Source organism: Plutella xylostella, chromosome 16, assembly GCF_932276165.1.
Source record: "Plutella xylostella chromosome 16, ilPluXylo3.1, whole genome shotgun sequence".
Taxonomy (NCBI): Eukaryota; Metazoa; Arthropoda; class Insecta; order Lepidoptera; family Plutellidae; genus Plutella; species Plutella xylostella.
The window spans coordinates 3,657,986-3,671,682 of NC_063996.1; the positions used below are offsets into that span (position 1 = coordinate 3,657,986).

Here is a 13,697-nt window from a genome sequence, read left to right on the forward strand (position 1 = left end):
TCGATCAGCTGTTTTTCGAGTGATCGAAGCATTCAGAGTATTCTTTCATCATAAATATCATAATGATAATATTATCATAATCATCCACAGCTGGACCTGCTGGCCAGTTGGGAAACCAGACCAGCAGAGCTAGTTTAATGCATAATAATATTATAAAATATAGGTAAGTACTAATATTATGTAGTGTCTACTTGGGTTTTTACCTGGGCACCTTCAAGAATATAATTATTTCACGAGGCTATAGTATGTCATAAACGCACCCTTACATTTGTCGTTCCGTTGTACGTAAAATATTTTAACTTTACGTGTGGAGATAAGGAATGTCTACGACAGGATTTGCGTGTAATGGATCAAAATAGACAAATAAAATAATAAAGTCATAACAAAATATAACCATAACCAAACAATACGGAATAGAGATTGAGATACTTTTTGTATTTTACATATTTCCTTTACATAAACTTTACTTTTACTGTGAAATAGTTGTATAATAAACACTCAAGCAATGGTGTCTTATTTCACATTGGATGCAACGGGCGAGCCGGCCAACTTCCAGAAGGAAATATCAAATATGATGCACGGATTCGGTGATAACCCCAATCCTAACGCGGCAACCGTCGTACTGGTGGAGAATATAGTGCTGCAGCAACTCAGATCCATGATACAGGAAGCTGCCGAAGTAGCCACGTTGAGGGGCCAGAAGATTATATCTAATTACGAGATAATTTATTTGATGCGTAAGAACAAAATTAAGTTGAAGAGATTGCATGATTACCAAGCCAAGTTAGACCATATTGATAAGCGGCAAGTCGGTCTCGGAGGCCCCACTGACCCTTTGGTAGTCCAAGGGTTGATGCTGGACGATGAGAAAGAGCCCATTCTAAAGAAGACCAAAAGGAATCATATTTCTATAATCCGGGAGTTAGACACAGCTGATGAAGTAAGCCTTATAACATTTGACTCTATCGATTATTTGAGAAAAGTGAGGGCGGCCAAGATTACTGAGACAATGTCTTTCGATAAATATGAAGCGTATCATAAAGCTCGCTGCAGCTCCTTCCGTACAGGTCATTCAAATATAGCCAAGAGTTACAGTAAACTCGAGCTATGGATAAATCCTTCAAAAGAGTATAAATTTACGCAATCAGCATTGGAAGTATTATCATTCATAGCGTATGAGACTGTGGCCGAGATAATAGATGCAGTTTTTCTCACAAGACAAGATGCAAAGAAGAGGAATGGTGACCCATTTAGTAAATTTGAGGGTGGACACTTCTGCAACCCCGCAAGCTTGACAAATGCTGTGTATATAAAGTCTGGCTATGAAGGAGTGCCGGCCATCACCGTGGCAGATGTAAGAGAAGTGCTTAGAAGATATTTTACACCAAGAACTGGCATGAATGGATTGTTTTTCAGAAATATGAGCATGGAATTGCCCTCCAGATATATTGCCTTTTAAGATTAATTGTTAGTTTAGTCTAGACATTCTCTATTCTATTCTATTCTATTCTCTGTGGGGGTGTAAGAACCTGCACCTGGCTCTAGACTCTAGGCTCTAGTCTAGACATTAAAAAATAAAGATAATGCAACTTTAACAATTTTTTTATATTTATTGATAAGGTCATTAATTATTTTGATATTGCACTTAATTAAATTCCACTGTACCTCATTTGGGATATGTGTCATCAAATAAAAGGTTATATTGCTCTATGTAGATGTAGGTAGTTGAGGTGGACAACAAGGTGGTGGATAACTGTGTTTAGGTTATAAGGTACATACCTAGGCCCTCTCCCTGCTGGTAGGTAGGTATACCTAATTATGATGTGCACAATCAATCAATCTTTGGTTGTGGCACTATGCCGTGTGTGACTGACACAGCAAATTCCGCCAAATTCAATTGTAATAAGGAACACACATGTATATTATAACTGTCTTTACGGTAATTTAGATATATTTACAGGGTTAATACCTGGAACAAACAGACAAACACAATATATATACAGGACATCACAAATAGGGGTTAGTATAGTTTTAGTATATATAATGACAATATACAAATTTACAGTTTAATATTATTAGTCTTGAGAAATCTGTACAGAATGTTAGCAACTGGAGTATGTACAAGTGTTAGTAGATAATTAATATTTACAGGTTTAGGAATGGACGGGGGGAGGAAATCGTGGAGGGAGGTTTGAAGATTGGGACACTCAAAGAAAAGATGATCAACAGATCCTTCGCTGGTACCGCAGTCACATACAGAACTATCACGCACCCGAATCCTAGCCAGGTGCACAGGGGTGCACGCATGACCCAGACGGAGCCTGCAAATAGTGGAGGTAGCAGGTTTATCAAGAAATCTTGCTTTAAAAAACCATGGCCTTTTGGGGATATGGGGTTGAATGTCGGAGTAAAACTTACCTTTGAGATTCCTGGAAGTGTCCCAGGACACTTTCCAGGATCTATCTAGCCTCGGACCTGCGAGCGAGGCAAGGTCATGAGCGAAGTTTTGGTAATGAGTATCCAGGCCCAAGCTAACGGCTTCCTTAGCGAAGGAATCTGCACACTCATTACCAATGATGCCACTGTGTCCGGGAATCCAGGCAATAGCTACCTCAATACCCTGAGTCACACAGCGATGAAGAGTTTCTCTAATTTTGAGAATTATTGGAAATTTTGATTTAGATTTAAATGGATAAGCGATGATAGCTTGTAAACAGCTGGCCGAATCTGATAAAATGATAGTTTTATTTAATTTGTGGGACTCAGTGTAGAGAAGAGCTTCTAAGATAGCTGTTGCCTCGCCCGTGAAGACCGAGGTTTCAGGAGGACACTTGAAACTCAACACAACCCTGTATCTGGGCAGCCATACAGCCAAACCCACGTTGCCATCTTCAGATAATTTAGAGGCATCGGTGTAGATGGGGAGCCAGTCCGGCCACTCAGTATTGAGTTTCTCATTTAGGGCTCTATCAGCCCCAGGGGAGTCCTTTCTGATGCCCAAATCCAGGGCTATGTTGGGTTGAAAAACTAGGGTGTCATAGGGGACTTCGAAAAGGGGGTTAGTTTTAAATTTCACAGTGGGATGAGGGAGGTTAGTGCAAAAAATGAATGTTTTAAGGAGGAAAGAAAGACCATGGTTTTCTTGGGAGTTACATAACCGCCTAAGGGTATCAAGCTTTGAAGAAGAAACGATCACACAAATACTGCCTCCGGAGTGAAAGAGGGGGATCAACGCACTCCACCTGCAGGGCATTGGTGGGAGAAGATCTCATCGCACCCGATATAATACGAAGACACTTGTACTGTATTTTGTCGAGTTTTTCCAATGCAGCCTTGTTACAGGGGTCCAGTACAAAGGAAGCATAATCGAAATGGCTTCGAACAATAGCATTGTACAAGAGTTTCTGTGAGTAGGGATGAGACCCCCACCATACGCCCGACAGAGATCTAAGGACGTTGACGCCCCTCTCGCACTTCTGAGCCACATAATTCATGTGATGGGTTCCCGATAATCGTGAATCTAAAATAACGCCTAAAAATTTCACTTTGTTGGCTACAGCAATTGTATCTTCTCCAACAACGAGATCGACATCAGGGATGTGGCGTTTTCTGGTGAATACAACTGCTGTGCATTTTGGGGGGGAGAGAGATAACCCATGACCATCCAGCCAATCCGTGAGGTACCTAAGCGCCAGGTTCAGCTGTACATTTGTCTCTTCTAACGAAAGAGACGCATAGTAGAGAGCCAGGTCGTCGGCGTACTGTAGAATGTCGCAAAAGCAGTCAACGGATTTATCAAGATCATAAGTATAAAGACTGTAAAGAAGGGGGCTTAAGACCGATCCCTGGGGAAGGCCTTTCCATACAAATTTTGGGGAGTCCAAGGTCGAAGGGGATTTTATGTAGATAGATCTCTCCATGAATAGGCTGCAAACCAAACGGGTAAGCTTCACTGGAATGCTCAGCTGGCGCATTTTCTGCCTGAGCACAGGAAGAAGGACGTTATCGTAGGCAGACGCTATGTCAAGAAAGACACCCACAAGGTATTCTTTCCTCTTAAATGCGATGTGAATATCTGTAGTAAGAATTGCAAGACTGTCTAGGGTGCTCATACCTTTCCTAAAACCAAACTGGGTTTTGGCGAGGATTCCCCTGTTTTCAACTAACCATTCCAGCCTGCATTTAATCATGTGTTCCAAGATTTTCGACAAAGCAGAGGAGAGGGCGATTGGACGTCGGGAGTTAGGGTCACGGGGGTCTTTTCCGGCCTTCAATATGGGAACGACTATTTGCTTACTCCAAGAGCATGGAGTAACTCCATACTCAAGAAAGTAGTTTATCAGCTCCAAGTAGAAGCACTTGACCTTGAGGCTTGATTTTGAAAGGAAAGAGTATGGAATGCCATCAATACCTGGAGAAGAATCGGTTAAGCCAGATAAAGCAGATTGAAGTTCATCCATAGAGAATGGAGAATCCAACCTGTCTGAAGATGGTAAGGGAGCTGGTGGAGGACGGAGAGCACTAGAGTGTGGGACATAAGGTGGAGCCAGTTTATCGCTGAACCCTTCTAGCCATAGAGAGGGATCGTTGCATAAGATATCTTCGACATTAAGGGAACCGCGATATCGCCGAATGTATCTCCACACCAGAGAGGAGGGAGACCTAGGAGAAAGATTTTCACAAAATCTGATCCAACCCTGTTTCTTTTTCTTTTTAAGAAGCCGTTTGGTTCGTGCGGCTATTCTTTTGTAACTTATGAAATTTTCCATGCTCATATTAGCTAGATAAACATCCTCTGCGTTTTTTCGATCTTCAATAGCCGAAGTGCAGTCAGAATCCCACCAAGGTGGTGAGACTCTTAGGCCCTTACGAGATTTTTTATTTTTAGCAGAGGATGTGAGAGCTTTTTCGAATAGTTCATAGTTACCAAGAAAGTTGTCACTGGAACAGGTTTGGATCAGATTAAGTTTATCTTCAACAGAGGTGATGAATGTGGACCAGTCATTCCTACCTATCATGTATCTTGGGAAGGCACATGAATCAGCAGGAACGCTAGTTCTGTTAGGTATAGTAATAGAAATTGGAAAATGATCGCTCCCAAAAGTATTTGGAAGGGCCCTCCAGAATATTGATGTTGAAAGAAGAGGAGAAGAAAAAGTGAGATCAACAGCACTTTTTGGGTTCTGACGTGGAAGGACTCGACGGGTAGGAGAGCCGTCATTTAAAATACAAACATCTAAGGTATCAAGCATGTCTAAGAGGGCGATTGCAAAAGCGTCAGTGTGATAAGAACCCCATGAGGTATGATGGGCGTTAAAGTCCCCCATGATCAGGAGAGGTTGGGGGAGGGAAGAAATGATGTTATAAAAAGATGGAAGCAGAGAGGGATGAGGATTAGGGAAATACACGGACACGAAAGTAATGTCTAAAGCCCTAAGAGCCACAACATTAAATTCCCGTCCGTGAGGGGGGGTAGGGATAGAGGAGAAGATAAGGGAACGCTTCACAAGTAAAGCGCACCCAGCAAACCCGTCATCCCTGTCATCCCGCAGACACGAGTAGCCCGGAACTCGGAAACGAGAACCTGGCGCTAGCCATGACTCCGAGATGGCAACGACAACGGGCTTGATATCGTCAATGAGAGTGAGTAATTCATGTGATTTATTTTTAAGGCTCTGAGCATTCCACTGGAGGACCCGGATCGGGTTCAGAGCCATTCTGGGTGAAGGATGTAAGTTCCTTGAGTTTTAGGGCAACGTGGGGCGGTATTGTGTCGCTGAATTTAGCCAGCAGACTAACAACTAAGGAAAGAAGATTGTCTAATAAGTTGTCATTAGGGGTGATAGAAGTGATAGAGTTGAGGGCACTTCCATTAGGAAGTGAGGAAGATGGGGAAGAGATAAGTGCCTGATGGGCAAGTCTGTCGTAACCAGGACTGAGGGGAGACCTAGGCCTACGCTGTGTGTATACAGTCTTTTTGTATGATTTGTTTGCAGGTGGGCCAATAGGTTGTGAAGCAGTAACTTCAGCGAATGATTTTCTGCTCTTAGGAAGTCGAGCATCGGCTTCAGCGAAAGAGATGCTGTCCTGCGACATAATGACTTTAATGGATTTCTGTCTGGCTTGCTCAGGACAATTTTTACTAGTGGAGGCATGACTTCCGGAACAGTAGATGCAAGTGGGAGGGTCGGCATCGCAAGTCTCACCCAAGTGTGGCTGGGCACACTTGTAGCAGCGAGGCTTGGACCGGCAACTAGCCTTCATATGGCCAAACCTGCAGCAAGCATGGCACTGAATTGTCGGGTAAGTATACCTTTCAATTTCTACCGCTGCGCGGTAGGAGAAAATTTTCTCTGGGAGAAGTTGACCTCTAAAGGTGATGACAATGGTCTGAGTGGGGACGTAGGAAGTATTTCCATTGTTAACTACTTTTCGGCTAATTCTCCGGGCTTTTAGGACAATACCACAGCCAGCCGGGAGGTCCAAGGAACCTACAAACTCATCCATGGAGAGATCAACTGGTACTCGCCTAGCAACACCCATCCGGGTGATGTGGTAGGTTGGAATTACAGCCTTAAATTTGTTTGCAGTCAGGGCAGGATGCTTGATAAATCCATTGGCTGCCTTCGCAGACCTAAATTCTACAGTGACCCTGTTGCGGCCTGTCATTTTGACACCATCCCTTGTGATGTCGGAAATTTTATTTTTGTACAAAAATTGACCGAACTTGATAGCCCTAAGCGGGGATGAAGCAGCTGGAGCTGTACTTCCCGACGAGCTTTCCTGGGTGACATGTACGATGAATGGGCCGGGGTCAGAGTCGTCGTACACCTTGGTGGCGTCGAGACTAGGGTGCGTGAATATGGTTTGGATGCTTGCGGATGCTAAGTCGGGGTCGACAATAACACGCTTACCTTTTGGTGTTGAACTTTGTTCATCATCCCTAGGGCGCTTTCGCGTCTCCTGGGAAGAGTCCGTAAGTATATCAGGTGAGGAAGACATCTGTTGATCATCTGGGGGATCAGGGTCTGGGGGGCGATCCGAGTGGTGCTCCATTATATTGAAATGGAGCTAAAATACGAGTTTACGGACGAACACAACACTTACCACTAACCACCACCACACTTACAACAACAAACAAGTATTAACACTGTAAATTGGCACAGAAAAGGCTCGAAATCGCGCTGATAATTAGGACCACGTGGGTACCCTAGTTACGCTCGAAACGGAATCCCATGATGTGCACAATCAGCTGATGACAGGTACAGTGTCACTCCCTCCTACCTACCCTAATGGAAACTGCGGGTAGATGGACACTAGCCGGTGACAGCTTGTGTCATCTGCCAACCTCAATGGCCACCCTCGCGCCACTTCGGGACGTGCCTTGGTCCGAGCAAGTCGATACCGTTTTATCCTACCGCAGTGCCAATCCGCCGCGTACTACACTCTCCCTCAACCCCTGGACGAAGCCTGGACGTGAACGGGTGTGAATCGAAGAGATAAAGCTTGGGTCGCTAGCCTGACAATCGTCTTTATCAGGTGCGCTTTCCACCTTGTTACAGTATGGTTACAGTAGATTCGTCAACTGTCACTGTCAAAATGTAAGGCAAATGATAATGGGCACAAATATATGGAAGCTGGGACCATTACCAATAGAAATGAGTGATACTTACGTCGTTGAAAAGGTATTTTTCTGCAGAATATGAATAACGGAAGCGCTGATTTACTTTCCAATTACAATAATCGTACCTTGAAAGGTTTTATATTTTATTTCTGTAATTTTAATGTTTTAGTTATTTTTTCACATTCATTTTTAATTTTTATAACAAAATAATCATCATCATTCATTATAATATTATATTTGTTTATTATCTCAGTAAATAAAACCACTTGAAAGTAATTTCTCCTATTTTAATAATACGTGTTTACGTGTATAAAGCCCTAACTGTCATCAGGAGAGAGAGTGCAATGCCATAGAAAAATACTTCCTTCCGACGAATATATTTCAAAATGGACAACTTATACGGATTTGTCGTCATAATATTTTTTTGCTCACTTGAAAAGAGCTATCCAACGATGTATGACTCATCTTTATTGGACATAGCAAAAACGCCCAAAACGCCCATTGTCATTAAAATTTGTTAGTTCTAAAATGGAAATTTGTTTTTTCCATACGTTTGTGTAGTTTCGAAAATAGTATCAAACCCTGAGTCGTGAGCACAAGTTTCGAACCTCCGTTAACGTTGCGTATCGTCAACTGTCACTGTCAAAATGTAAGGCAAAGTTAGTTCCAAAAGTGACATTTGTTTTTTCCATATGTTAGGTGGAATTTCACCAAACGCTAAACGTATTTAGTTGCCTGTCATACGTCTATCAGTCAGTACAAAATGTATTTAAAATTTGATTTAAATACGTTTAGCGTTTGGTAAAAGTGACCCTTCGTGTAGATTCGAAAATAGAATCGAATCCTATGCTCGCTGCACTGCTTATGGTAATAATGAGTCCTGTGATAGACATACAGGCTGTCCCAAAAGTCAACGCGAACTTTTCAGCCCTCCAAGGCATGACGTATTGTATAACTACCTGTATATACCGATTTCGTACTTAGGTACCTATGCTTTATTGACCGCCCAGACCTACATAAATAAAATGTACCTTGTATATATACCTACACATTGATACGTGTGTAAGTATAAAATATGATATACTTAGGGAATGTAATAATATTTTCGTCAAATATTTTCCTTGGGTAGGAGAGATGCCTACTAAATGTCGATATTATAAGTGGCAGGGTCTCAAAGGTCCGGTAAGGGCTCTCGAGAGGGATCGTGGTGCGTTTGTAGCCTCGAGCACGTGACCTAATCTTTACTATTAATTGAGGAGCCCAAGGCAAAGGAAAATAAGACTGTATTGGCTAAGGAATGTAGGAAAATACATGTTAAATTTACTTATGGTGATCAAAATCGAGATTTTGATGTGACGTAGTTACATAAATCTCACACAGTTAAAATATAATAAAAATAAATAATGTCCGTTACAAGTTTGGTAGTAAAAATGACTAAGCTTGTCTTACTTATCTACCTATTATTATTACTTATGTCTATAAAACAAATAAGTACCTACTTGAATATTGCGTACGGATATATTTTTTTTCTATGACCCTATTGTGCAAAATGGCCTTTTTGCTGACCAAATTACTTACAGGAGTTACAGTGGCAGTGAAATATTTACGGTGGCACCCCATATCGTGGCTTCGCACTTATAAATATGAACACTCCTTAGTTCCGCCCTACTCGTGTTCATTCACGGTCTTGGGAAATAAATAAAAGAATATGCGGATATGGATGGAGTTTTGTCAAGAGCCTACTTTAACTCTGCGGAGGATGTTGGTAGTTCGTAGGACCCCAATTCTAACCCAATTCCCATTCCTCTTCTCAAGGATATCTGCGAGAGTAAAGGTTTAGGTAGTTACTGAGTGGCTCCTAACGTCAATGGCGAATATATCTCTCATCTACGATTTGCTGATGACATAGTTATTATGGCGGAAACGCTGGAGGAGTTGGGCGAAATGCTCACAGACCTCAATGATGCCTCTAAACAAGTTGGGCTGAAAATGAACATGGACAAGACAAAGGTCATGTCGAACGAACATGTTTCATCATCGCCCGTAACTGTAGGAGGTGTCACCATCGAAGTTGTTGATCAGTATCCCTACCTAGGACAAGTGATCCGATTAGGTAAATCCAACTTCGATAAAGAGGTAGCTCGTAGAATCCAACTCGGATGGGCAGCGTTCGGGAAATTACGACACATCTTCACTGAAAACATACCTCAGTGTCTGAAAACAAAAGTTTTCAATCAGTGCGTGTTGCCAGTGATGACTTACGGAGCCGAGACGTGGTGCTTCACCAAAGGGCTTATCCACAAGCTCAGAGTTGCTCAGCGTGCTATGGAAAGGGCTATGTTAGGCGTGTCCCTGCGAGATAGGATTCGTAATGAAGAAATCCGCAGGAGAACTAAAGTTACCGACATAGCCAAAAGGATTAGCACGCTGAAATGGCAATGGGCTGGCCACGTAGCCCGCAGAGCCGACGACCGCTGGAGTAGAAAGGTTCTGGAGTGGAGACCCCGTGTCGGCAAACGGCGTGTCGGTCGCCCCCCAACCCGTTGGTCTGATGATCTGCGGAAGGTAGCGGGAAGCCGCTGGATGCAGATGGCGGGTGACCGTTTGGGGTGGCGATCGTTAGGAGAGGCCTATGTCCAACAGTGGACTACGGAAGGCTGAGAGAGAGAGAGAGAGAGAGAGAGAGAGAGAGTGGCTCCTTAGGTACTTAAATATATCGTTAACCTTTGATTTATTGTGTTGTGTGTTACGTAGCTAAGTAAGTATGTAAGTATTTACATAAAAACAGGTAAGTAGGTACAACAACATATACACACATCAAATTATACATACCAATCCCTTTTTCAAAAAGCTTTAAGTACGGACTTTGAAAGTGCAGCATTTAAACCCCACATGAACACAAATAAACCACAGTTACAACGAATAGAAAAAATATGATAGAGTAGGGTACCTATTGTGTATTAAGAGGCACGTAGCTACGTGAAAAGTGAACCCCTCGTTACCTGCTTTTAATAAACTCCGCATTGAGGCCTACTTAGTGCAACTTTGGTAACTGAAGCCCCCGCGTAAACTGTATAAACTGTTGTGCATAAATCTGTTATTAAACAAGCGGTAGTTTTGCCCCTGATATTGCCAGCCATAACTCAGCTTCGCGAAATTAAATTTGCAAACAAGCAAGCTCAAAAAGCTGGGCGCCAGCGTACGTACGAAACTTTCGTCAATGCATAGCGACGTGGGGTATTCCCGTGTGATGTTCTTTTGACATGTACCCCAAATACTCCGTAACTGGTTTGAAATTTGGCAGCTTGTCCCTTAGGACATCTCATGAAAAGGTATTTGAAATTTCAGTGAAGTGCAAGGAAAAAGATGAAACTGCATTGTTTACCTAAGTATAAATCCTATAGATACTTATATCTTGCTATCTACCGAATGCAGCCACGGTTTATGATCCTACATCACGGATAGGTTTACCGAACTGCTGGCCGATACAGACTGGAGCTGTATTAGACTGAGTGCATCCGGACTAATCCATAGATTTAGCATAATGCGGGAATAGACCAGACGGCACGGCCAAGCAGCAATATTGCATAGATTACTATTATAGTAGGTATTTTACAGAGAATTGTGGAACTTGTATGGTATTGTTTTATTCGAATGGCTAGGATTGTTCAGCCGTTTCATTGGATCGCTGATAGTTTAACCGGATTCTCATGATAGACTGCGTAACATTTAGGCATAATGGGTTTTAAACTCAGTATTAGGTAGGAAAGTACGTTGTTTACCTACGTTTAGGTGCATACATTATCCTGGGTATTTAACCACAGAGTAGGTACACTTTATGAGTTACCTAAGTGGAAGAATGACCTCTGTATTAGTAGATATCCTTTTAGAACTGACAAAATACATTGGTACTCGTAACTAATATTAATTAGCAGATGACCATGATTAGATTGTGTAGCCAGCACCAGCCCTATATTGGGAATTAGAGCGAGGTGGATTTATCTGGCATCTGGCATTATTATATATCCAAGTACCAGCGTTACACAGAGACGTTACATGGCACCAAATGCCTTCACTGATCAATGGTCATCTTAGATTGTCTGGTTCCAGTTTTAATGGCATTTACGACGCGACGCTGGTTGAGTTGTATTTATTATATTGTTTACGTATAATAAATCAATAACAATGTAACATCGAAGATAATAAAATAAGTATCAGAAGTAAGTATCTGAAAATAAACATACACATTACACAACGGAGCAGATTCTGAAGCCATATTTTTTTAATTATACTTTTTTTTGTCGATTTTGGAAACTTATATTTACGAAAGCAATGATAATGTACATTTTCCAAGAAACTATTTTACGATTTGACTAAAATAAGTACCTTATGATGAATAATTCATTTTTAAATGCTTCGATAACATTAACTACTTTTGGTCTTGAAATATTCGTAGGGTAGGGGTAGGGTAGTAGGGTAGGGTAGGGTATTAGGCGGTATGACGTTCGCCGGGCCAGCTAATCCTAATCCTAACTAATACTATAAATGCGAAAGTAGCTGTGTCTACTGAACGGATTTGAATGAAATTTGGTATAAGTACTGACATATGGCCTAGGGATAAAAATAGCCTATTTTTCATTCTCAGGGTCTAGGCCCTAGACCCTCTGAAAGAACAATAGGCTATTTTTATACCGGAATTCCCACGGGAAAACTTTTTAAGGCGAAGCGAAGCTCGCGGGAACAGCTATGTATTATAAAAGGAAAACACGATGGTGGCAAACTTATAGGACGAGCTTTTGCAATATTCGGTAGGTACATCGTTAAAAACAGCAATAAAGCTAGTGAAGTCGCTGTAGCATTCATGTTGTTAAAATATATATGCAGCCATGCAATGTCCCTTTATTCAGTCTATTTGGATAGGAAGTTTGCTGACATGCCAGATTAAAATTCTAGCGAATGCTAGGTCGGAATAAGCGTATTTTTGTTTACGTACATTTATAATGTTAAAAGTGTTTGCGGTTGTACTTGTAGAATGTGCATCCACTTTTGTAAAATGAAATAGGTATGTAAGTAGTATAGGTAGGTACTTACTGCTGATACTGCAGAGCGTATAATACAGGGTGTTTCCGATTAAAGTGCACATACGTATCGCAGTGACATAAGTCGTCATGCTTAACAACAGCTACGACTCAGCACACATCCAAATTTATTTAAAAAAAAACAACTCCAAATAGTAAAATTTCGTGAAAAAAAAAAACATATTTATACCTACTTAAAAGTCGATCACTTGATCGGCAAAGTTTCTTTGGGAATCGAACAAAAGTTGTGTAGAATAAGCCCCTGAGTCACCCCCTTTGGACATAGCATACCTACCACTTTTGAAACACCCTTTAGCATTCTAAAATCAAAGGTGATTACCCTGATGATAACGACAAATTGAGACACTCAAGAACGATGAAAAAGTTTCACCTGCCAATGATGTCGATTTTGAAGGCAGAAATTCTAATTATAACACTGTCAAACTAAAAAAATTGCTAGCATAAAATGAAATTTACGGAAACAAACATAGGGTCGAATTTAAAACAAATAAATTAAGGTTTTGACAGCTCTAAATTTAGAATTTCTGCCTTCAGAATCGACATCATTGCCGTTCCATTATGTCAGTGGAACTTTTTCTTTGCTCGTGAGTGTATAAAAATTATCTATCTAAAGTTCCTACCTATAAATTTACCTCCAATATCATTATTAAGTACACACGGCATGTTTTGTTACAACTTTTGAATCGTAGGTAATGTAATACAGCTATTGCATTGTTACAAATTTGTTGCGAGCATTGTTAAAGTTTATTTGTCGGGACATTTCGATTCACCACTAACAACAGATGGTTAGCAACAGACCTAACTTTTACCTCACCGAGTGTCTTAACAATAGTTTATTGTAAAGTATTAATTGATACAAGTTGATACTGCTTGGTGGAAAAACTTTGTCACTGACTGTTATATTGTTGGTTGGTATTGGTTATTGGAATTATTGTTTTGTTCGTGTCGGGGAGAAGTTTCAGCACTTTCAAAAT

General features: G+C 41.3%; 3 protein-coding genes across 3 annotated transcripts; 1 reads left to right on the forward strand and 2 right to left on the reverse strand.

Annotated features, from left to right (window-relative positions):
- The first annotated feature begins 426 nt into the window (after window positions 1–426).
- Window positions 427–1,486, forward strand: LOC105384305 (transcription initiation protein SPT3 homolog). Its single transcript, XM_011554516.3, has one exon. The coding sequence runs from the start codon at window positions 506–508 to the stop codon at window positions 1,457–1,459; it is 954 nt and encodes a 317-aa protein (XP_011552818.2). The 5' UTR covers window positions 427–505; the 3' UTR covers window positions 1,460–1,486.
- A 338-nt stretch (window positions 1,487–1,824) lies between these two features.
- LOC125489718 lies at window positions 1,825–3,253 on the reverse strand. The gene is made up of 2 exons (XM_048626529.1): window positions 2,419–3,253; window positions 1,825–1,969 (listed from the first exon to the last, which is right to left on the reverse strand). Exons 1-2 carry the CDS (start codon window positions 3,251–3,253, stop codon window positions 1,935–1,937), a joined length of 870 nt encoding a protein of 289 aa, XP_048482486.1. The 3' UTR covers window positions 1,825–1,934.
- Window positions 3,254–5,122: 1,869 nt separating this feature from the next.
- Window positions 5,123–7,239, reverse strand: LOC125489686. The gene is made up of 2 exons (XM_048626351.1): window positions 7,108–7,239; window positions 5,123–7,028 (listed from the first exon to the last, which is right to left on the reverse strand). The coding sequence occupies exon 2, from the start codon at window positions 7,000–7,002 to the stop codon at window positions 5,668–5,670; it is 1,335 nt and encodes a 444-aa protein (XP_048482308.1). The 5' UTR covers window positions 7,003–7,028; window positions 7,108–7,239; the 3' UTR covers window positions 5,123–5,667.
- Between the last annotated feature and the right edge of the window lie 6,458 nt (window positions 7,240–13,697).

Bases quoted from the DNA above. Each gene is read 5' to 3' on its own strand.
- LOC105384305 (XM_011554516.3), top strand. From the start codon at position 506: ATGGTGTCTTATTTCACATTGGATGCAACGGGCGAGCCGGCCAACTTC.
- LOC125489718 (XM_048626529.1), bottom strand. From the start codon at position 3,253: ATGCCCTGCAGGTGGAGTGCGTTGATCCCCCTCTTTCACTCCGGAGGC. The intron at 1,970-2,418 runs GTAAGTTTTACT...TGTTTGTTCCAG, and splicing joins CACTTCCAGGAATCTCAAAG to GTATTAACCCTGTAAATATA.
- LOC125489686 (XM_048626351.1), bottom strand. From the start codon at position 7,002: ATGTCTTCCTCACCTGATATACTTACGGACTCTTCCCAGGAGACGCGA.